This window comes from Agelaius phoeniceus, chromosome 12 (genome assembly GCF_051311805.1).
Source record: "Agelaius phoeniceus isolate bAgePho1 chromosome 12, bAgePho1.hap1, whole genome shotgun sequence".
Classification (NCBI taxonomy): domain Eukaryota; kingdom Metazoa; phylum Chordata; class Aves; order Passeriformes; family Icteridae; genus Agelaius; species Agelaius phoeniceus.
The window spans coordinates 17,914,678-17,938,349 of NC_135276.1; the positions used below are offsets into that span (position 1 = coordinate 17,914,678).

The window sequence follows — 23,672 nt, forward strand, 5'->3', positions numbered from 1 at the left end:
TCTCTCTTGTGGGGTCACAGACAGGCCACTGATGGGATGATAAAGAGCCAAATTTGGATATGGGAGTGGAGCTACTAATGGGTTATCACAGACATCTTAGTTTGATCTGATTTATTAGCTCTGCTAATTATCCCAATAAATCAGTGTTTGAATGGAACTTGGCATTGACACTACATGTGAAGGACTGGAACGATTGTTGGGGAGCTAACAGAAGGGAAGACCCAGCTGCAGATGTCAGGGAATGACTGAGACTTGACAAAATGCAATCAGAATTGGGAGATACAAAAGCAATATGAAATACTCTGAGAGGATGGAGCTCCCTGTGTGTTAATACTTCATCTCTGTGCCAAGAGCATCTTCACTATCAACAACATCTGCAGGTGATTCCTGTGGGCAAAGAGCAAAGGAGACACTCACTGCTGCCCCAGTGCTTTTGTACATTCTATGAAATTTGATGCAATAGAAACTACATGGAAATTACACAGAGCAGTGAAGTTCCTGTGGTGCAGACTGGGGTAAGCAGGTTGCAGGTGCAGGTTACCGTGCTGAAATCTTGCTGATCTTCAGAAACAGTGCAAAAACCTTATTGGACTGAATGCATGCCAGCTTTCCTTCCCCACATTTTCAGACTAATACTAATCTAATGACTGGGAGTAAAAAACGACATCACCTGAGCACATCCACCAAGCTACTGAAACAAAAATATTTTGGTGACAGCCTGAGCAGGCCCCCGCAGACAGCATCAAACCAGTGAAAATGTGAAGCAGCCTCTGCTCTGACAACAGCCAGGTTTGCACTGCTGCTGGCTGTGCTGCCTCACTCCAGCTCTCATGCTCCACCCTTCGCTGTTTGGTTTCTTTTTTTTTCAGCTTTTGCAATCTGACAGAGGCGGGTGAAAGCAAGTTGAGGGAAAGGACATTCCCCTGAAGAGCAGCTGGAGAGCAGTCCTCAAGCCTTGTCTGCCTCTCTGTGCTAAGCAGAGGACAGCAACGAACCTTCTAAGCTTTAGCCTAGAACCACCCCAAGCCCCAGAGCACACTGGCACTTCAATCGAATTTCCAGGTAAGCTTTTTTTTTAACTCCTGGATCTTGGTAGCTGAGTGCTCTCTAACCAGGAAGTTAAATCTGTCTGGGGACAAAACACAGCAGAAATGGTGTAAGGGCAGAGCAGGGAGCTCAGCTGCTCGATGTTGTAGCTACGCTGCTTTATTTACTCAGTGGTGAGCCTCAAGCTACTCGGGCATTTGTGCCATCTGCCTCATTTCAGCAACCCCCATGAAAACAGCCCTGTAAACACCCTCAAGAGATGGACAGACAGACAAACACACACCAACATTTTCCTTGTGAGTAAAAAGTTACTGCACATGTTCTGCTTGGTGTGGTAGAAAGAAAGGAAGGGAGAAAAAGGGAAAAACTGGTTTAACTGGGATGCTGCTTTAAAATTCACACAAGAAGAACTAAGCTTGTGCCAAGCTTTCAGAAATGAATGGAACTGTAGTTCTGGGAAAATCCTGGGAACAGCCAAAAGCTGAACAAAGAGAACCTCCTGACTCTGATGCTCTTAACCCCATCGTGGATCACTCAGGCCTGCCTGGATGTTGAGACAGTGCTGGCCAAGATCAATAATCAGAGTTCTGTAAAGCCTCTGTCATAAAGGTTTTGTGGGGACCCAAATTGTGGCACCCTCTGCTTCTGCCCGGATATTACACCAAATGGGCATTTTTCATTGTCTTTGTTTTGTGTATACTGAAAGTACCTTTCCAAAATCCCTCTACAATTCTGGGTTTACCATTTTTCATCAGATGGGGAATATGATCCAGTTGAACAGTTGGATATTTTTCCTTTGATTTTACTTTGGGTGTTGCGTACAGGAACTTGAGAGCATTTTTGGACCTGTTGCATCAATAATGGGAACAAGATTGCTCCATATTTACAGATGTCTGAAATTTAGCAGTGCCTGGGGAGAAATAACAAAAATACTTGGCTCCATCAAAATCCCATTCCTTCCATCAAGGGCTGGGAAGGCTTGAGCTGCTTTCCAGCCCTGTGTTTGTGCAACAGCCTTGCACTGAGTCCTCTGCCACCTCAGAGGAGGGCAATGCCTGCTCCCTCACCCATGGGCAGCCACCCACCACTGGGAAGACCATGGACAGAAAGAGGAACTGCATCCCAAAACATGATTTTAGAAAATGTGAGGCCTTTGAACCTTGTGGTTTAGGCCCAAACCTTGGTTTCCTCCTGGTCCTGGAGAAGGGCCCTGATTATCAGGACTGGGGATCTAAGCTGTGCTGTGGGGAGGCAGCTCCCAGCAGAGGAGCAAAAACCCTCCCACAGCCTTTTCTGCCCTAGAAAACCCTTCTGCACTCCAGGTCATGTCTGTTACTGCTGGCACAAAGAGCAGGAGCAGGTGAGACCAGTTCGTGCCTGGCTGCCTAAATAATGGATGAAACACCATGGCAGGGCAGATTAGCTTCAGATTTGGTCGCAGAAGAGGTTCTGGATCACAGTGCAAGAGTGGGAGGGTTTGTTTTCTGCTTCTGCTTTGCTGATACCACGAGCAAAGCAGTTCAGATCTGGAGAGTCTCAGTTCCTATAATTTCTAGCAGGAAAACATCGCTGCTACTGCTTTTGTTCCTTCCTACAGAGATTTGTAGCTTTGCTGGGCAGGAACTCTGCTGAAATGTGCTTAGCACAGCTGGAGCCTCTCATCACAGCTGTAAAAGAGGCAAATAAAAATAACATTTGTGCTCATCAGCAGTGTCCCATTGGCTTCTCTCAGCACTATTACTCAGCTGCCTTTGATTCAGATATTAGTCAAATCCAGCTCCTCTTCTGAGCACCCCATTCTAAGGGATGGGCAAGAGCCTTCCACCACTTCTGACACAGCCTCTTATTTTTTCCCACCCTTCTCTCAGAGGCAGCATGGACATCAAGGAGTATTTTGCCAGAATTTCTTACCAGGACTCTCACAATAAGCCAGACCTGGCTACCATGTCAGATATATTCCAGCACCACATCCAAGCTGTTCCTTTTGAAAACCTCAGCATCCACTGTGGAGAAAGAATTGAGCTGGACCTGGAAGCGACCTACAACAAGATAGTGAGGAAGAAACGTGGGGGCTGGTGCATGGAAAACAACTACCTTCTGTCATGGGTCCTGAAAACTCTTGGCTACGATGTCACCCTTCTGGGAGCAAAAGTTTATGTCCCAGAGCTCGACGCCTATCCAGAAGAAATTGATCATTTGCTGCTACAAGTGGAGCTTGATGGCAAATCCTACATTGTGGATGCAGGATTTGGGATGGCCTACCAGATGTGGCAGCCAATGGAGCTGATTTCAGGGAGAGATCAGCCCCAGACTCCTGGGGTCTTTCGTTTTCAGGAGGAGAATGGGATCTGGTACTTGGAGAAAGTGAAAAGGAAGCAGTGGGTTCTGAACCCAAGCACCTCGACTTCCCCAAATGTGGAAAATGAAGTTTGCCGTCGGGTTTATCTCTTCACCCTTCAGCCACGAGACATTGAAGAGTTCAGGGGCTGCAATGACCACCTGCAGACAGCACCAGACTCCCTCTTTGTGACCAAATCCATTTGCAGTCTGCAGATTGCTGACGGCATCCGGGCACTGGTGGGGTGGAAACTCACAGAGATAAAGTACAATTATAGGGACAATATGGATCATGTGGAAATCAGAATGCTTGCAGATGAAGAAATAGAGAAAACACTGAGGGAGAAATTCAATCTAACATTAGAGAAGAAATTTGTACCTGTCAATACGAGCAGGTTATCTCTGTTCTAACTCATTGCCTGGATTACAATTCAATTCAGTGGCATTACAATCAATTCTTCCCTCTCTTTCTGACAAGCATCCAGAGGTTAATCTTTCTCCTTCCTGCTACACCTGTGTAAGGCAGAACATACTATCACGAATCTGGAAAACAAATGGATTTTCACAACTATTCCTGCCTTTCTCTTTAGGTTGGGTACCAATAATTTCTGCCAAGCTCAAGCAAATCATTACACTTGTGCTTGTGCTTAGTGGGAAGCAGACTCAGCCCATTCCCTACTCCTTCCACCTCTTAAAAGCTTTTCTAAACACACCCAGGGTAGCTGGGCAGAATGATGGAGCTGTATGTCTTTGTCTTTACTACCTGGTGCTGCCACCTGGGGAAGAGGTCGTACTTGCCTATTAAATGAATCCTTTATTATTTTGGGAGTGTAATAGCCAAAACCATGAAGACATCCTGTGCTGAGTTTCTCCAGTCAAGCCATTAGACTATTCTTTTTGCTCTCACATCCACAACACCCTCGCACATGGCACTCAGGCCATCCCACACCTGTGCAAAGTCACCAAGTGAGTACTTGAGGACAGGTTATTTATGACTCAGAACTGATGATAAGAAATGCTATTGAGAATTCTGTGTTGTTTCAGACTTTGCACAGCTCCTGTTCTCTCAGTGACATAACCAGTGACATAACCTTTCTTTGAACTGAAAGCATCTCCTGAGCATTTTGTTTGCTCACCCTCAGCAGCAGACTGCTGGCAATACATGTTCCTCTCCTCAGACTACAATGGGTGCTATTACAGCAGAACCCAAACACATGCACAGAACTCTTTTTGTGAAACAGATCTGTTCTACTGAGGATGTGTTTGCAGTGACACTAATTATATTGATATAAGGAGAAGTGATGAATCTTAATCACATACCTAAGGGCTAAGATTTCTAGTAGGAGAAACGACTCAAATGTGACCCCTTTGCCCTTTGAGAAGATGCTTGATGCTTTATGTACAAATCCTGGAAGCATTACAACTCTGCACTTATAATTAAGCAAATTATATTAGTGAATTACAATGAAATAAAAAAATCAAGCACTGTGATCTAGAATTATTCAGATGTTTTACCCCCTAAATTACAGCACGTATTCCCATAGTAAAAAATAAATGTCATTAATCACTGAAGTTGTCCTGATTATTTGTATGTGGTAATATTTTCCAGCTAAGGCTTTTAAAAAGACAATAACTCATGGACCCTTTTTCACTTGTTACGCAGCAAGTACGGGTTTGTAGAACTAGCAGTTCAGATATAACAAAAGCTGCTATTCTGCATGTTCAAAATGTATTTCTTAGAGACCTGGCAAGTTTCTGAAGCCCCTGTCTTCCCAGAGTCATATTCACTTATATTTGTATGGCTGCAGGAGTGCAATAGTTCCTTATAGTACATGTGGCCCATCCATCCTATGATAAAATGAAATGTGGTTGTAAAAGAAAGAAAGAGGCTTCTTATTGTGTGGACCAGGAGCTTGCAACACAAATGATCAGCAGATTTGTTCCAGGATCAGGCTTGTTTTTGATCTGTGTTTTTCTTTGGCCCCCAAATTAGTGGGCTATCTAAAGGAGCTAAACTCAGTGGGACAGCAGGGACAAAGCATTGGGATGAGGTAAAAGTGCAGGCACGTCCTGCAAAGCTGTGGAGCAGGAGAAGATCCACACAGAGCCAAGAATCTCCATCCTTTGTGGGAACAAACATAGGGGGGGAACACCTAGAAAGGACTGTGCCCACTCCTCTCTTCCTTTGTCAGGGGGTTTCCTGCACTTTGTGCTGGACCATAGGCTTGGGGAATGAGTCCAGAGCTATAAAATCAGAGACCTTTAAGATCAGAGTAGGGAGTTATGTCCATTGCCCCTGAGATACAGAGTGTGGAGGGCGGGAACAGGGAAGGGCATTTTTCTTTCTGCTGACTCATCTGGAGTGAGTGCCCAGAGTTTCCTGGGTGCTGCCCCTGCAGGGCACAGCTCAGAGCTCCTGCCTCCTGCTCACCACAGAGGCACAGCACACTGCTCAGCAATGCAATGGAACTTGCTGTTGGAAGGAGGAAAAAAAGGAAAAAAAAAAAGAAAAGAAAAGAAAAAGTTTTCATTTCAGATTGGGCTAGTTTGTTTTTTTCCTTATCATTAACCTTGGAGGCAGATACTTAAAGGCACAGCAAGTTCAGGGAGCTCAGAGTTCTCTGGGGGCAGCATCTTCCTTTTTGAAGGACAAGGCTTCTCTTTGAACCCTGGGGAATTGACACAACTGTGTGACTTGGCAAATCTGACCTTGTTGCGTGTTGGGGCTGGTGTCGGCCACGAGGAACAGCTCAGTGTGCTGTGATGAGTTCAACAGCTGCCATCCCCACCAATCAATCAGTCACTTCCTGCCCTGGATTGCTCCCTGTCTATCATAAGTCATTTCCCACAAGGATCCAGACCATATCAGTGTCAATAATGTAAAATCTGCACCAGTTTTGCACGAGTGCTTTGCTGCTTTAGCATGGGAGCACCCACCAGAGTGCCCCAGACCCTGAAGCCCCTGGGTGACCTGCAGTGTTGAGGATGGGTTTATAGGTTATAGCCACTTACAGAAGTTGCTCATGGTTCCCATACTTTGCACTCCTGCAGGGTTCAGCTGCCATTCAGTGATGTGGAAGGTTAAAATCTCCTCAATATTGTAAGCAGTTTGTGAACTGGATCATTTCCAGGCTCTCTGTGCAGCACCTAACACAACAAATTGCATGACAGGGATTTCCACACAGATGCCAATACAAATAAAGCAATAAAACCTTCAGAATATAATCTACTCTTAAAGAAGAAACTCTCTGCCCTCTTTGGCTGCTGTGCTGGAGGATAAGGCAGTCCCTGACAGGCACTAAAGGCTGCCTGGACCTTTAAGAGCTGCTGTTGCCAGTGCAGCTCTTCCTGGGACCTTTGGAACAGCCCAGGGTGGAAAGCCTGAGCTGACTGCGTGTGAGGTGAGCTCTGCATGCCTGATCTTTAACTTCCCTCTGCAGCTCTGGGTCAGCCCCTCTGGGAAAGCTCACCCCTGTGAGTCTGCACAGCCTGTGCACAGCACTGTGGGTGTATTAGCAAAGCACAAACTACAGGAGCCAGGGAAAATGGGTTTTGCTCCTTCTGGGTCAGAAAACACCTGCATTTAAAAAGGGTCCCCAAATTTCCCTGGAACTGACCCTGAGCCAGTTCACATAAGGGAATGTGGCAAGGGTTCAGTTCTGGCACCCTACAGAACAATAAAGATTGTTATTTGTCCCAAGAACTCTGGACAAGGAGCATGGATGGCTCTCCTCACATGTTATACAGAGATGGGTCCACAGAATTCCAGGATGGTTTCCATCAGGACTGGGATCTGCCTGCTTGACTTCTGGCTTCTCCCTGTCAAAATGAGGGTCTGTGGGAAGATAAGACCAGCAAGATCCAGACAGGAGTATGAACTTTCCCTTTGTACTGATTTGGACCTGCCCAGATGAGCCTGTTGAGGGCAGGTTCTCCTTTCCCTTCAGCATTTTGTGGCTTGGGCATGGGTTCTCTCTTGTGGGGTCACAGACAGGCCACTGAGGGGATGATAAAGAGCCAAATTTGGATATGGGAGTGGAGCTACTAATGGGTTATCACAGACATCTTAGTTTCATCTGATTTATTAGCTCTGCTAATTATCCCAATAAATCAGTGTTTGAATGGAACTTGGCATTGACACTACATGTGAAGGACTGGAACGACTGTTGGGGAGCTAACAGAAGGGAAGACCCAGCTGCAGATGTCAGGGAATGACTGAGACTTGACAAAATGCAATCAGAATAGGGAGATACAAAAGCAATATGAAATACTCTGAGAGGATGCAGCTCCCTGTGTGTTAATACTTCATCACTTTGCCAAGAGCATCTTCACCATCAACAACATCTGCAGGTAATTCCTGTGGGCAAAGAGCAAAGGAGACACAGATTGCTGCCCCAGTGCCTTCTTGCTTCTATGAAATTTGCTGTAATAAAAACTACAGGGAAATCACACAGAGCAAAGGAAACAAAAGCAGCAGTGAAGTTCCTGTGGTGCAGACTGGGGTAAGCAGGTTGCAGGTGCAGGTTACCGTGCTGAAATCTTGCTGTTCTTCAGAAACAGTACAAAAACCTTATTGGACTGAATGCATGCCAGCTTTCCTTCCCCACATTTCCAAACAAATAGTAATCTAATGTTAAAAACGACACCACCTGAGAAAAAAAAGCACCTGAGAAAAAAATGACATCACCTGAGCACATCCAGCAAGCTACTGAAACAAAACTATTTTGGTGACAGCCTGAGCCCACCCCTGCAGACAGCATCAAATAAGTGTAAATGTGAAGCAGCCTGTGCTCTAACAATAGCCAGGTTTGCACTTGTGAGAAACAGGGTTCACTCTGCTGTAAAAATTTAAAATTTTAATAAAGGACAATAGGAGACAAAGACCAAAGAGCAAAGGTTCTTACAGCTGGGTGCATCTTGGCACTCAGCCCAGAGCACACCTGATATTTTTGAAACATCCATTTTATATCATTTTTATTGCACTGGCCTGTTACACATTCATAATAATTATGCACACTAAACTTTTCCCTGAATTAGTTTACCTTTTCCAAGAAGTGTTTAGCATGGCTCCTCCTCGGTTCTGCCTTTCTGGAGCATGCGCATTCCTTGGCCGTGGCTTCAGTCCGTTCTTATCACCTCCAGTTTTTGGGCCCTTGTCCACACTGTCTTCAGACAGTGAGTGCTGATAGGTGGCATATCTGTAGCAGGGTCCTCATCCTGTGTTCATTGGATGTTATCCTATCAAAGCAGGCATTTTAACACAAGCATACTTAACATCAGCTATTTCACTATGTCTAAGCTTAATTAAAAACCAAAACAAAAAGTATATCTTTATAGCAAAGTTACTTTAACACACACTGCTGCTGCTGCCTTGGCTGGCTCACTCCAGCTCTCAGGCACCACCCTTCCGGGTTTTCTTTTCTGTTTTGTTTTTTTTTCAGCCTTTGCTATCTGACAGAGGCGGGTGAAAGCAAGTTGAGGGAAAGGACATTCCCCTGAAGAGCAGCTGGAGAGCAGTCCTCAAGCCTTGTCTGTGCTAAATATAGGACAGCCAGCTATGACACTTTAACCTAGAACCACCCCCAAGCCCTGGAGCACATTGGCACTCGAACTGAATTTCCAGGTAAGCTTTTTTTTAACTCCTGGATCTTGGTAGCTGAGTGCTCTCTAACCAGGAAGTTAAATCTGTCTGGGGACAAAACACAGCAGAAATGGTGTAAGGACAGAGCAGGGAGCTCAGCTGCTGGCTGTTGTAACTACACTGCTTTATTTACTCAGTGGTGAGCCTCAAGCTACTCGGGCATTTGTGGCATCTGCCTCATTTCAGCAACCCCCATGAAAACAGCCCTGTAAACACCCTCAAGAGATGGACAGACAGACAAACACACACCAACATTTTCCTTGTGAGTAAAAAGTTACTGCACATGTTCTGCTTGCTGTGACGGTGGGAAGAAAGGGAGAAAAAGGGAAAAAGTGGTTTAACTGGGATGTTAAAATTCACACAAGAAGAACTAAGCTTGTGCCAAGCTTTCAGAAATGAATGGAACTGTAGTTCTGGGAAAATCCTGGGAACAGCCAAAAGCTGAACAAAGAGAACCTCCTGACTCTGATGCTCTTAACCCCATTGTGGATCACTCAGGCCTGCCTGGATGTTGAGACAGTGCTGGCCAAGATCAATAATCAGAGTTCTGTAAAGCCTCTGTCATAAAGGTTATGTGGGGACCCTCTGCTTCTGCCCAGATATTACACCAAATGGGCATTTTTCATTGCCTTTGTTTTATGTACTGAAAGCACTTATCCAAAATCCCTCTACAATTCTGGGTTTACCATTTTTCATCAGATTGGGAATATGATCCTGTTGAACAGTTGGATATTTTTCCTTTGATTTTACTTTGGGTGTTGCGTACAGGAACTTGAGAGCATTTTTATACCTCGCAGGTCAATAATGGGAATCAGATTGCTCCATATTTACAGATGTCTGAAATTTAGCAGTGCCTGTTTCTGGATCACAGTGCAAGAGTGGGAGGGTTTGTTTTCTGCTTCTGCTTTGCTGATACCACGAGCAAAGCAGTTCAGATCTGGAGAGTCTCAGCTCCTATAATTTCTAGCAGGGAAACATCGCTGCTACTGCTTTTGTTCCTTCCTACAGAGATTTGTAGCTTTGCTGGGCAGGAACTCTGCTGAAATGTGCTTAGCACAGCTGGAGCCTCTCGTCACAGCTGTAAAAGAGGCAAATAAAAATAACATTTGTGCTCATCAGCAGTGTCCCATTGGCTTCTCTCAGCACTATTGCTCAGCTGCCTTTGATTCAGATATTAGTCAAATCCTGCTCCTCTTCTGAGCACCCCATTCTAAGGGATGGGCAAGAGCCTTCCACCACTTCTGACACAGCCTCTTATTTTCTCCCACCCTTCTCTCAGAGGCAGCATGGACATCAAGGAGTATTTTGCCAGAATTTCTTACCAGGACTCTCACAATAAGCCAGACCTGGCTACCATGTCAGATATATTCCAGCACCACATCCGAGCTATCCCTTATGAAAACCTCAGCATCCACTGTGGAGAAAGAATTGAGCTGGACCTGGAACCAATCTACAATAAGATAGTGAGGAAGAAACGTGGTGGCTGGTGCATGGAAAACAATTACCTTTTGTCATGGGTCCTGAAAACTCTTGGCTACGATGTCATCCTTCTGGGAGCAAAAGTTTATGTCCCAGAGCGTGATGCCTATCCCGATGAAATCAATCATCTGCTGCTACGAGTGGAGCTTGATGGCAAATCCTACATTATGGATGCAGGATTTGGGATGGCCTACCAGATGTGGCAGCCAATGGAGCTGATTTCAGGGAGAGATCAGCCCCAGACTCCTGGGGTCTTTCGTTTTCAGGAGGAGAATGGGATTTGGTATTTCGAGAAGGTGAGAAGGAAGCAGCGGGTTCTGAACCCAAGCACCTCGACTTCCCCAAATGTGGAAAATGAAGTTTGCCGTCGGGTTTATCTCTTCACCCTTCAGCCACGAGATATTGAGGAGTTCAGGGGCTGCAATGCCCACCTGCAGACAGCACCCAACTCAAAATTTGTGTTGAAGTCCATGTGCAGTCTGCAGACTGCTGACGGCATCCGGGAACTGGTGGGGTGGAAACTCACAGAGATAAAGTACAATTATAGGGACAATATGGATCATGTGGAAATCAGAATGCTTGCAGAGGAAGAATTAGAGAAAACACTGAGGGAGAAATTCAGTCTAACACTAGACAAGAAATTTGTACCTGTTGATAACAAGTTGTTCTAACTCACTGCCTGGATTACAATTCAATTCAGTGGCATTACATCAATTCTTCCCTCTCTTTCTGACAAGCATCCAGAGGTTAATCTTTCTCCTTCCTGCTATACCTGTGTAAGGTAGAACATACTATCATGAATCTGGAAAACAAATGGATTTTCACAATTATTCCTGCCTTTCTCTTTAGGTTGGGTACCAATAATTTCTGCCAAGCTCAATCAAATCATTACACTTGTGCTTGTGCTTAGTGGGAAGCAGACTCAGCCCATTCCCTACTCCTTCCACCTCTTGAAAGCTTTTCTAAACACACCCAGGGTAGCTGGGCAGAATGATGGAGCTGTATGTCTTTGTCTTTACTACCTGGTGCTGCCACCTGGGGAAGAGGTCGTACTTGCTTATTAAATGAATACTATATTATTTTGGGAGTGTAATAGCCAAAACCATGAAGACATCCTGTGCTGAGTTTCTCCAGTCAAGCCATTAGACTATTCTTTTTGCTCTCACATCCACAACACCCTCGCACATGGCACTCAGGCCATCCCACACCTGTGCAAAGTCACCAAGTGAGTACTTGAGGACAGGTTATTTATGACTCAGAACTGATGATAAGAAATGCTATTGAGAATTCTGTGTTGTTTCAGCCTTTGCACAGCTCCTGTTCTCTCAGTGACATAACCAGTGACATAACCTTTCTTTGAACTGAAAGCATCTCCTGAGCATTTTGTTTGCTCACCCTCAGCAGCAGACTGCTGGCAATACATGTTCGTCTCCTCAGACTACTCTGGGTGCTATTACAGCAGAACCCAAACGCACGCACAGAACTCTTTTTGTGAAACAGATCTGTTCTACTGAGGATGTGTTTGCAGTGACACTAATTATATTGATATAAGGAGAAATTATGAATCTTAATCACATACCTAAGGGCTAAGATTTCTAGTAGGAGAAACGACTCAAATGTGACCCCTTTGCCCTTTGAGAAGATGCTTGATGCTTTATGTACAAATCCTGGAAGCATTACAACTCTGCACTTATAATTAAGCAAATTATATTAGTGAATTACAATGAAATAAAAAAAAATCAAGCACTGTGAACTAGAATTATTCAGATGTCCACCCCCCTCCCCAAATTACAGCATGCATTCCCATAGTAAAAAATAAATGTCATTAATCACTGAAGTTGTCCTGATTATTTGTATGTCATAATATTTTCCAGCTAAGGCTTGTAAAAGGATAATAACTCATTGAACCTTTTTCACTTGTTATGCAGCCAGTACAGCTTTCTTGAACCAGCAGTTCAGATTTAACAAAAGCTGCTATTCTACATGTTCAAAATGTATTTCTTAGAGACACAGCAAGCTCCTGAAACCCTGGTCTTCTCAGAGCCATATTCACTTACATTTGCTTGGCTGCAATAGTTCTCATGGCACATGAGGCCCTCTCATCCTATGAGAAAATGAAATGTGGTTGTAAAAGAAGGAGAGAGGCTTCTTATTGTGTGGGCCCGGAGCTTTCAACACAAATGATCAGAAGAAATTGTCCCAGAATTTGGCTTGGTTTTGATCCGTTTTTCTGTGGCCCCCAAATTAGTGGGGGAGCGAAAGGAGCGAAACTCAGTGGGACAGCAGGGACAAAGCATTGGGATGAGGTAAAAGTGCAGGCAGGTCTTGCAAATCTGTGGAGCAGGAGAAGATCCACACAGAGCCAAGAATCACAGCTCAGAGCTCTTTCCTCCTGCTCACCACAGAGGCACAGCACACTGCTCAGCAATGCAATGGAACTTGCTGGAGGAAGAAAAAATAAAAAAAAGAAAAGATTGCGCTAGTTTGTTTTTTTCCTTATCACTAACTTTGGAGGCAGATACTTAAAGGCACAGCAAGTTCAGGGAGCTCAGAGTTCTCTGGGGGCAGCATCTTCCCTTTCAAAGGACAGGGCTTCTCTCTGAACCCTGGGGAATTGACACAACTGTGTGACTTGGCAAATCTGACCTTGTTGTGTGTTGGGGCTGGTGTCAGCCACGAGGAACAGCTCAGTGTGCTGTGATGAGTTCAACAGCTGCCATCCCCACCAATCAATCAGTCACTTCCTGCCCTGGATTGCTCCCTGTCTATCATAAGTCATTTCCCACAAGGATCCAGACCATATCAGTGTCAATAATGTAAAATCTGCATCATTTTTGCACGAGTGCTTTGCTGCTTCAGCATGGGAGCACCCACCAGAGTGCCCCAGACCCTGAAGCCCCTGGGTGACCTGCAGTGTTGAGGATGGGTTTATAGGTTATAGCCACTTACAGAAGTTGCTCATGGTACCCATACTTTGCACTCCTGAAGGGTTCAGCTGCCATTCAGTGATGTGGAAGGTTAAAATCTCCTCAATATTGTAAGCAGTTTGTGAACTGGATCAGTTCCAGGCTCTCTGTGCAGCACCTAACACAACAAATTGCATGACAGGGATTTCCACACAGATGCCAATACAAATAAAGCAATAAAACCTTCAGAATATAATCTACTCTTAAAGAAGAAACTCTCTGCCCTCTTTGGCTGCTGTGCTGGAGGATAAGGCAGTCCCTGACAGGCACTAAAGGCTGCCTGGACCTTTAAGAGCTGCTGTTGCCAGTGCAGCTCTTCCTGGGACCTTTGGAACAGCCCAGGGTGGAAAGCCTGAGCTGACTGCGTGTGAGGTGAGCTCTGCATGCCTGATCTTTAACTTCCCTCTGCAGCTCTGGGTCAGCCCCTCTGGGAAAGCTCACCCCTGTGAGTCTGCACAGCCTGTGCACAGCACTGTGGGTGTATTAGCAAAGCACAAACTACAGGAACCGGGGCTGAGGGTGAGTGAAGGGCATTTTCTAAGTGCAACCTCGAGTGTTTGAGAGTGAAACTAACCCTTTATTTTGAGCCAGAATGTATGAAAAATGCAGCTATTGACTCACAGTGTAACTTGGAATCAAACAAACAGTGTAGGCATGTACATGAGGATCCAGCCTTGGAACTTCCTCCTGATTCTCAGCAGAAATGAGAATCCTAATATTCAGCCTAATTGCAAAAGGACCCAGTGATCCCGAGGGATGTGTGCAGAGAGGCAGAACCATCTCTGAATCTCAAAGCTGCAGGAACACTGAGCAAACACTGCCTCAGCTGCTGCAGGGGCAGAAGCAAACGAGGCTGAGATCTGGACTGAGGCTTGGGATATTTGGCAACTCAATTTTGGAATACAGATTGTCCCCTGGGAGAGGGTTTGCTCACTCCTGCAGTCTCCTGGCTCTCACAGCAGCAATGGCTGTGCCAAGGAAAAATCTGCCTCCAGGAGAGCCAGGGAGTAAACACTGATTTATGTGGATGCTCCCTAATGTCAATGATGTTGTAGTGCAGCTTTATTGTACTTAAACCTCTTTAAGTATTCATTGAGATTAGAGCACATGTTGTCAGCCACTGCAAGGCTGTCTCTGAAGCAGACTTTAAATTGATGAGGCCAGAGAAGGGGAAACTGAGGCATGAGCAGGGAATTTCCCAAAAGGCTTTCCCAATACATTTTCCCAAAGCCTCATTGGCAGCACCCTATGGGGATTCTGCATGGCTGGATGAAGGGAGCTGGTTTTATTCTATACTTTCACCATGCAATGGGGACACCCAGACCCAGGAGATGGCTTACAAGGGGGGGCATCAGGCCTTCTGCTGCTGACCCAGGGCAGGGACTGATCTGGTTTTGCTTGAAGGTAAATTCCAAGTGTGTCAGACCCACCAAGCTGATGCACTCCTCTGGACTCCTGCTGGTCACAGAGATTCAGCTCCACACCCTCATGGGGTAAAGATGTTTCTATCTTCCTATGTAAAAGAGCTGAAAGTGGGAGGAGAAAGAAAAATGAGGCAGAGGACCATAGGATGAGCCTGCCCAACACGTGTGCTGTGTGTTGGGAGGGAAATGGCTTTTTACAAGTGTTTCCAAGGAGATCCTGCCAGAGATGAGGCCCTTGTCCTAAAAAAGGGATGGAAAAAATCATAAAATGCAGTATCAAAGAGACATTACTGTTTTTTCATGTAGACTCTTTGGTTCCTTTTGAAGTGATAATGTTTATTTGCTATTCCCTTACTGGGATGATCTTCTATTCTATCAAATTTTCCTGTGGTTTGCATTATCCAGTCTGAATGTTGGTACTAGTGCAGATCAGGAACAATACAACCAAGTCATGTGAGTTGTGCTGCTGGCATGAAGACTGGGGTTAAAGTCTAGAGATTAGGCCATTGGATGTGCTCATCTGCTTGGGTGGGGGCACTTCCACCCATGGACTTGAGGTGGGATTTTCACAGGCTTCTGGCATGGACATGGGGTCAAATTGCTGGGGGGAAACAGTTGGACCAAAGCTGAGAATATTCAGTGGAAGGGAGTTTGTCCCATCTCATCCACATCAAGGGATTTTTGGAAAATTCTCCCAGGGAATATTCAGTCAGTTGAAGGAACCAAGAAATCCTCAGACTTTCTGAAAATTAACACAGCCCTTAACAGATTGTGAATTGTTCTGAACAACAAATATCTTTGCATGGAAAAAAGCCAAATTAAATCTAAACTAAGGGCAAAAGAAATCCTTGCAGAGAAGGTGAGTCACTGAATTAGAAGTCATACAGGGAACCTTTTGTATCTTGGCCACACAACCAGTGCCAATGACAATGTCTTTCTGCTAATGAAAGGGGATCAGAGATATAGACAGAAAAGCACAAAATATTTCCAATAATTTGATCTGAAACTAAAGCCTTCAGTTTGTAAAAGATGATCAAAGAAAAGAAAAGATTATGACTTCCTTTGTATGTACTTTTAGATCAATTCCTTTGATCCTTAGGTTAGAAAAATTGAAGTCCTTTCCTTTCACAGTCAAAGCCCTGTCTAAACTCCTCAGGGAAATTTAAGAGATTAAGAAAACAATGATCTATTTCACATGGAAACCTGTCTGAAATGGTGACACACTGAGATATTAATCCCAGTTAACTTAATCCATGAATGCAAAACCTACCAGTTAAATTACCTGTGGGATAAAGAAAGAATTGCTTACCTGGTACAGTAAAAGAAACAGTAAGATCTTGCTGTGATTTTTATGCTGGTATGGTGTGGCTGCTTTTCTGCAAACCTTTTGTTTCTTGATTTTTGAAAAATTTTGTTATGTGGGATCCTCCTCTGTGGCCAGAGATTCTGTTATGGCATGTCCTATGTCTTCCCATGGGAAAAACATCCTCCTGGTTTGAAGGCAGCCCCTGAGAGAGGGAAAGCATTAATGCCACCTGCTCCTGTCCCTGTCTCTTTTTAAAGAAATACTTAAAATTTTTTTAAATCCTCTTTAAAACAGCCCAGATTACATCTGCAGGCTGGTTAACCTGTGCTACAGAAACAGGAGTGAACCCCTTGTCAGCTGCACAGCAATAACTGGCTACTTTTCTGCTTCCACAGGCAAAATGAAAATTCAGGAGTATTTTGGAAGAATATCTTACAACAAGCCCCATAAGGATGCAGACTTGCAAACCCTGACAGCCATCTTCCAGCATCACATCCACAGCATTCCTTTTGAGAACCTCAGCATGCACTGTGGGGAGCCCATTGAACTGGATTTGCAGGCTATTTACAATAAGATTGTGAGAAAGAAACGTGGTGGATGGTGCCTGGAAACCAACTACCTCCTCTTCTGGGCCTTGCAAGAATTAGGGTATGACATCTGTATTCTTGGTGCAAACAGCTATGAACCAGCAGAGAAGGGATACACTGCTCAGATAAACCATATCCTGCTGAAGGTGGTGATCAAGGGAGAGCCCTACATAGTAGATGCTGGGTTTGGTGGTGCCTACCAGATGTGGCAGCCGCTGATGCTGATTTCTGGGAAGGACCAAGCCCAGGCTCCTGGCATTTTCCGCTTCATGGAAGACAACGGCACCTGGTACTTGGAGAAAGTCAAAAGGAAGCACTACATTCCTGAGCACAGCAAGAATGACTTCCCTCATACTCCAGAACTGGGGAATATCCGAAAAATACATAAATTTACCCTCGAGCCACGGCACATAGATGACTTCCAGGAGCTAAATGCGTACCTCCAAGTGTCCCCAGATAACATCCTTCGGAAGAAGTCAATCTGCAGTCTCCAAACCACCAGTGGGGTCCTTGCCTTAGTTGGATGGACCCTCACAGAGATGAAGTACAACTACACAGAGGACATGGACCTGGTGAACATCACAACCCTTACAGATGAAGAGGTTGAGAAGACACTGAAAGATAAATTCAGTATAGAACTGGAGAACAAACTCGTACCAGTAAATGTTCGTGGCTTGCCACCTAATTTAGTGGATAAGATATAACTGCAACACTGTGCTAGATGGATCTTTAAATAGCCAAGAGGAAAATTCTAAAATTAACATAAATTACAGTAATCTCATTTTTAACTCGAGCTAGTCACAAAGCTTGGTAAATTCCAGTGCATTGCTAATTAACTACATGTATCAATTGCATATTTTTTATTAAACCTCTCCTTCTTTAGAAACCAAGACATCTTACTAGCTCTGTTTTGCTCATATGGAAGTTGGGTTTTGACTCCTGAACTTTATGTTCACCTTCTCAAGAACTCATTTTATTGCAGATATATTTTGTGGCAAATGAGACCAAAATTATGCAGAAGGAGAGGTTGTGTTACCATTTTCCACAAAAGACCTCTAACCTTTTTTGGCATTATTTGCAATCTTCTCAGTCACTTTTACAAATTATTCACTTCTCTTAACAGTCTTAAAGTTGAGCTGAATTCGGCTTTTAAATACTGTAGAAAAAAAGAAAGGTTAAGACTTTCTCAAAACAAGCCACCATTAGGTGCTGATTGGCTTATGAAAAGTTGAAAGATCTAAGTCCTGTTCCCTTTTCAGAAATTGACTTAAAGTAAGATATTTGTCCAAGGGTACCTAACCCCCTTCCAAGATCTCTCTAATTTTGAGTACCCACTTTTTCTGAGTCTGATTTATCTGTGTCTGAATTCAAAATAAAATCTGTAGAAGGTGAGATGATTCAACAGTTCTTAACAATCAGGCTTTTGGTATCACAACTGGAAAAAAGTTAGATCAATCTTTGCACACTATAATCTAAACTTTCGGGACCACGCCTTCATGTGATGTCAAGAGGAGACGATGGTATTATAGATAAAATCTTCATATTTATTACAAACAGTATTCTGCACAAAATCTACCTTAAAAAGTGTGGATGCAAAAGAAAGCCCTGGGAAGTGAGGACATGGCACCAGTGTGGTTGCACAGCAAGATATTGAGGACACAGAAGCCTTTTCCCTGATGATACCTGTGGTACTGTACAGGACGTGCCATGAAAGAGGGCGACAGAAGAACATCAGCCAAGAAAAAGACCTTGATTCTTGTTTTAGTCAACCACACAGACCCATGGGGCACCTGATGTGCTTAAAACTCAGGTGCTTCCCCATGTGCAGGCTAATGTGCTCTTTGCCTTTCCCAGAGGCCTCCTCTGCTATTCCACCTCCATCCAGTGAAGGGGAGACAGGCTTGACTGGGGAGAATTAAATAAACAGCACTGCAATGCTGTGAGGATGCAGGAGGCCAGCTTTTAGAGCAGAAATGCATTACTTCATGCAAAGAAATATTTGCCATGGCATTCATCACCTCCACAAGAACTCCCTGCTACAGCTTGAGTTGAACAGCTTGAAACAGTTCCTGTGTGGACAAAGAAAGCTCATTTGTGCATCCATGGAGCTCAGCCTGCAACGCAGCCTGCAACACCTTGGCACCTCAGTGTACCCACCAGGGCACAGATGAACATCCTCCACTGCAAAGAGCTGGTTTGCAAAATAACAATATTTAATTAAAAAAAGTTATAACGCCATCTGCAACTGCCTACTGTAATTATTTTACATAGGAAACGAGTTCATTCTGGTCTTAACTAGGGGAAGGCATAAACATCTACTAATAGGAAGAAACAAAGTTTAATTTGCTCACGGATCAGCGAAGTCCAAAAATGTGAATTCTTCTTGGATGGACTCTGCCCTTTCTTGGAATTTAAGATTCAGAGGCGAGGACCAGCAGAGCTTAGAAAGACAACCCTCACAATCTGTATCCACTCCTGGCTCCACTGACTGCTGCCCCTGTAATAAACCCCCCAGAAATTGAATACCTCAATAAATAAAAAGGGATCTCGTTAGAGGTAAGTTTATTTTCTTAAAAATCCCCTCCAAAGAAAGATACAAACCCCTGGTTTCTTTATGATGGCAAAGGTCATGGACAATAATATAAATGTTCTAAAATGTTCTAAAAATGTGTGGATAGAGAGCTAAAATATCACCTGCTAAACAGGAGCTGTTAAAGAGGGCAAAACAGTGATGTGAAATTTCAATTCTTCTACCTTTCACTCTTCAGGAGAAGCTTCATTTCACTATAAAATAGATTCTTTTGTTTAGGTACAATAGTAGATATAAATTTAGAACTGCAACTTCTTGTTGGAAGTCGTGCTTTTAGATACTTGAATTTGCAATTTGCAAGTGCAAAGGAAGCAAAAGTTCAGACTAATGATCAATAGACTCTGCTTTAAGGGAATAAAATTACAGCTCCTCAAAAACAACTTAAAAAAATTACAGACTCTGGGTTGTACAACCCAGGAAGTCCATGTGCTGATGTATTAGGATAAAGAAGATAACATATTTTCAACAGTGGAATTGCTGATACTGTGTATAATCCTGGTAAGGAATAGTTTTGTATGAACACCTTCATTTGCACCTTTAATATTCTTTTGCTGATGTTTTTCTGTACGTAAATCATAACCACATTTGGGGGTGACCTTTTCAGTACCTGCCTTTTCATCTGGTCTGCTCACATTTCAAAAGAACAGTGGCTTTCATCTCCTGCAGTACAGATCTAGTGCTGATCAAGCATATTATGGAGCTGCAGAAAGAAATTACAAATAATACAAACTTGAGAACCAGCTTTATACTGGTGTGATCTATTTAGCATTCACAGTCAGAGTGATAGGATCAGATATGCTCAGATTCTGCAAATCAAAAGTGCCATGACTTTTATGTTACACTGAACAAATATTATTACATTGAACATATCCTCCAACAATACACTTAGATATCACTGGAAGCTAAATTCCTCTCTGTAGCAGGTAATGTGTAGTTTTTGCTGGTGCTCTCTGTTCACTTGGGACAGCTGCCGCCACACCATGAATATGCACAGCATGAATCTGCCACTGAGAATCATTTTGAGGAATTCTAGTTTGCAGTAAACATTCAATAGTTCACTGCTGAGTTAAAGGATTGGTGAGTTTTGAGAAAGCTCAGGACCAGAGAGAGTAAAGCAGCCACTGTTCATTTTCAGGGTGGCCTGTGAGACACAGGGCACAGGAGGGAATGGAGATGTGCTCCTTGTCTTTTAGGTCACTCACTTCCCTCCATTCAGATCCATTATTCCAACACCAAAATGAGTTTCTACAACACTCTGAGCAGACACAAGATTCAGTGGTCTGTGACTTTCAAAAGTCAGACTTTTTCAGTTATAATTATCTGAATAAAGCTTTTCACTTTACTTTTCATGTTAACTTTTTATAAGTAGTGGAAGAGCAATGTGTATTGAACAAGTGATTCATTTACTATCACGTCCATCAGTGGCAGACTCATGAAAAGAACATGTGAATCCTGGCTCAGAATGTCCTCCCTCCCACTGGCAGATGACACAGCCTCCCCCAGTGACAGTTCTGTCACTGAGCAGTGGCTTTAGACCATTTCTCATGAACCCTTGTACACACTCCCCAGCAAGACCTTACATTTCTTCTTAACCCTGCTGTTACAATGCAAATACAGCAAATCCTCATCTCGCAGCCGCCCCGCATGAAACTGAAATGGCATCAGCTGTTTGCCAGAGGGATGACTCTAAGACAAAAGCAAACCCTCGTGTGCACTGCTCTTTGCTCAGGGAACCATTTGATAGGAAAGCTTGTTTCCTTTAAAAGCTGTTCTGATGAGGTTCAGTAGATTAAAGAATCTTTGCTGGCAGAGCCAGGGCAGCTTTTCACAGCATCATAAATCACTGATGTAAAGAAACCAAAACACAATTCCTTCCTTTACAGGTGAGATGAACCTTGAAGAGTATTTTGCAAGAACTGGCTATAAAGGCTCCACTGAAAAACAAGATTTGGAAACCTTAACCGATATATTCCAGCATCACATCCGTGCTGTTCCCTTCGAAAACCTCAGCATCCACTGCGGGGAGAAAATTACTTTGGAGCTGGAGCACGTTTACAACAAGATTGTGAGGAGGAAGAGGGGTGGCTGGTGCATGGAAAACAACCAGCTGCTGGGCTGGGTGCTGAAGAGCCTGGGCTATGAGACCAGCTTCCTGGGAGCCTATGTGTTCAACCCCCAGCAGAACGCCTACGCCACCCTCATGACCCACCTCGTGGTAAAAGTCATCATTGATGGCAAAGCCTACATCGTTGACGGAGGCTTTGGGGTGTCCTACCAGATGTGGCAGCCCATGGAGCTTGTGTCAGGGAAAGACCAGCCCCAGGCTCCCGGCGTGTTCCGCTTCACAGAGAAGAATGGCATCTGGTACCTGGAGAAAATGAGACGGAAACAATACATCCCCAACCAGAGCTTCTCCAACTCTGACCTGCTGGAGAAGAAGGAGTGTCGCAAGGTTTATATGTTCAGCCTCGAGCCACGGACAGTGGAAGATTTCCGTTTCCAGTGCACATACCTCCAGACCTCTCCAGATTCCCTCTTCACAAAGAAGTCCATCTGCACCCTCCAGACCACCGACGGATTCCGGGCGCTGATTGGGTGGACGCTCACCGAGACCACGTACAACTACAAGGAAAACATGGATCTGGTGGAATTTGTAACTCTTGAAGATGAAGAGGTTGAAAAGACCCTCAAAGAGAAATTTAACATCAACCTAGAGAGAAAACTTGTCCCCATTAATGTTAAAGGATCTTACACAATCTAGAATGCCAGGAAAACCTACAGTAATGCTATGTGGGTACAGCAGCTTCCACTGTCTGTGCAATCCCTACTGCAAGGTTATGGGATTCTTTTGCAGGTGACTGAAGGATATATACATTAGTATGAGATTAATGTGAATTTCACTTTGGGAAAAATCAGGGATTTAAGACTCTTGAGTCAGTTAGGTAAAATTATTTGCTGGGAGATGACTGCCATTCAATTTTTGGCACAAATGTAGGATATGATTTGAATCTGGTTATAAGCTTGGGTAAGATATATGCCTGGAGGATTTTGGACTGCCTGTAGCACATGAGTATGGATTATTAATTGTGATATGCTGCCAACACATTTTCTAAGGTTATTATAGGGAGACAAGTAATCTGTGAGCATTTAGACAAGAAAGCACACATTTAAAACTTCATTTTTCACAAGATCAAACCACTCACAGCTCATCTCATTCCTCTACCTTTAATATGAGTAAAACATTGTCATATTGGAAAGGAGCATTAGGAGGCATAATTCTTTCACCATCATCCTTAGACAAACCATAGTAGAAAATGAAAATCGTCATCATGTGCATCCCTCTGGCCATTACTGCAGTAAACTGCCCCAAGTAATTTTTGGTATGTAGCTATTCTTCTGGTGATGAAAATTCTATATATTGCAGTGTTATTGTGGCTGATGGGCTCTAAGGAGATAACTACTAAGCTTTGTTTCTGAGATATAATCATCCTGTAAATTGTGACTGGTACTTAAATGTCACAGCTGGCTTAGATTTACTTTTGTCCCAAAAGGGGTGGAAATTCTGTACTTTTAGGACTGCATTATATTTGTAGATGAAGCTAAGCCCACTATACCCTTAATTTTGTCCTGCAAACATGAGTGTCTATATGGCTGTCCTGAATGGGTACCACTTAGCCCTTAGCTTTAATGCCATTAGTGTTTGTTCATCTGTATCAAAGTGATAAAACAACCCAAGAAACCAGCCAAATCTAAAGGAAACATTTTCTTTCACAATCATGTTTCCCCATTTTCCAGAAAATGTTGTTCCTCCTACCATGCTTTCTCTGCAAAAAGCCCAACCAAGGAAACCACTAAGAAAGGGGAAACATTCTTAAATGCATCGAAAATAGCAAAAACACTGAAAAACATTCTTTCTCCCCAGCCTGTAATAAGCCTGAGTATCAGTCAAATGTTGATTCCTCCCACTGAATAGTCTTTCTGCTCAAAGACATAATCTGATCATTAATCTCACAAATGCTGTAAGTGTATATCTGAAATTAATAAAAGGAAAATAAAGACACTCTGAGTTGTTTTAGGTACAGCTGCTCCCAGCTGCACTGACTCTTGCACACTCCATCTGCCAAGTGAGGGCTGCTCACTCATGGTGCAGATCTGCTGGCCACCCCTTCCCACCTCAAACTTCTTAGGATCACTGAGATTGGAAAAGCCCTTTAGGATCATAGAGTTCAACAATCAACTCAACATCACAACCATGTTCACCATTAAACTCTGTCCTTCAGGTGCCACTTCCAGGG

The 23,672-nt window shown here is 43.8% G+C and overlaps 3 protein-coding genes, 1 long non-coding RNA gene and 1 pseudogene across 8 annotated transcripts; 4 read left to right on the top strand and 1 right to left on the bottom strand.

Moving 5' to 3' along the window:
* The first annotated feature begins 922 nt into the window (after nt 1-922).
* LOC129125185 (arylamine N-acetyltransferase, pineal gland isozyme NAT-3-like) lies at nt 923-4,952 on the top strand. Its single transcript, XM_054640490.2, has 2 exons — nt 923-1,062; nt 2,916-4,952. Exon 2 carries the CDS (start codon nt 2,923-2,925, stop codon nt 3,793-3,795), a length of 873 nt encoding a protein of 290 aa, XP_054496465.2. The 5' UTR covers nt 923-1,062; nt 2,916-2,922; the 3' UTR covers nt 3,796-4,952.
* On the top strand, nt 932-17,491 carry LOC129125188 (arylamine N-acetyltransferase, liver isozyme-like). Of its 2 annotated transcripts, none has more exons than XM_054640494.2 (2): nt 932-1,062; nt 16,596-17,491. In XM_054640494.2, exon 2 carries the CDS (start codon nt 16,601-16,603, stop codon nt 17,489-17,491), a length of 891 nt encoding a protein of 296 aa, XP_054496469.2. In that variant the 5' UTR covers nt 932-1,062; nt 16,596-16,600. The 2 variants fall into 2 exon arrangements, with proteins under 2 accessions (XP_054496469.2, XP_054496468.2); XM_054640493.2 differs by lacking the exon at nt 932-1,062 and adding an exon at nt 8,870-9,007.
* On the top strand, nt 8,869-12,341 carry LOC129125186 (arylamine N-acetyltransferase, pineal gland isozyme NAT-3 pseudogene; annotated as a pseudogene). 2 transcript variants are annotated; one of them, XR_013184068.1, is made up of 3 exons: nt 8,870-9,007; nt 9,163-9,287; nt 10,305-12,341. The product of XR_013184068.1 is annotated as an arylamine N-acetyltransferase, pineal gland isozyme NAT-3 pseudogene, transcript variant X2 (transcript). The 2 variants fall into 2 exon arrangements; XR_013184067.1 differs by lacking the exon at nt 9,163-9,287 and having other exon boundaries at nt 8,869-9,007.
* On the bottom strand, nt 11,168-16,599 carry LOC143695128 (uncharacterized). Of its 2 annotated transcripts, XR_013184070.1 has the most exons (4): nt 16,204-16,599; nt 14,811-14,996; nt 13,454-13,588; nt 11,168-11,276 (listed from the first exon to the last, which is right to left on the bottom strand). It is a non-coding gene; the product is annotated as an uncharacterized LOC143695128 (long non-coding RNA). The 2 variants fall into 2 exon arrangements; XR_013184069.1 differs by having other exon boundaries at nt 13,454-14,996.
* Nucleotides 17,492-19,205: 1,714 nt separating the features above from the next.
* On the top strand, nt 19,206-23,437 carry LOC129125189 (arylamine N-acetyltransferase, pineal gland isozyme NAT-10). Its single transcript, XM_054640495.2, has 2 exons — nt 19,206-19,343; nt 21,261-23,437. Exon 2 carries the CDS (start codon nt 21,266-21,268, stop codon nt 22,136-22,138), a length of 873 nt encoding a protein of 290 aa, XP_054496470.2. The 5' UTR covers nt 19,206-19,343; nt 21,261-21,265; the 3' UTR covers nt 22,139-23,437.
* Nucleotides 23,438-23,672: the final 235 nt, after the last annotated feature.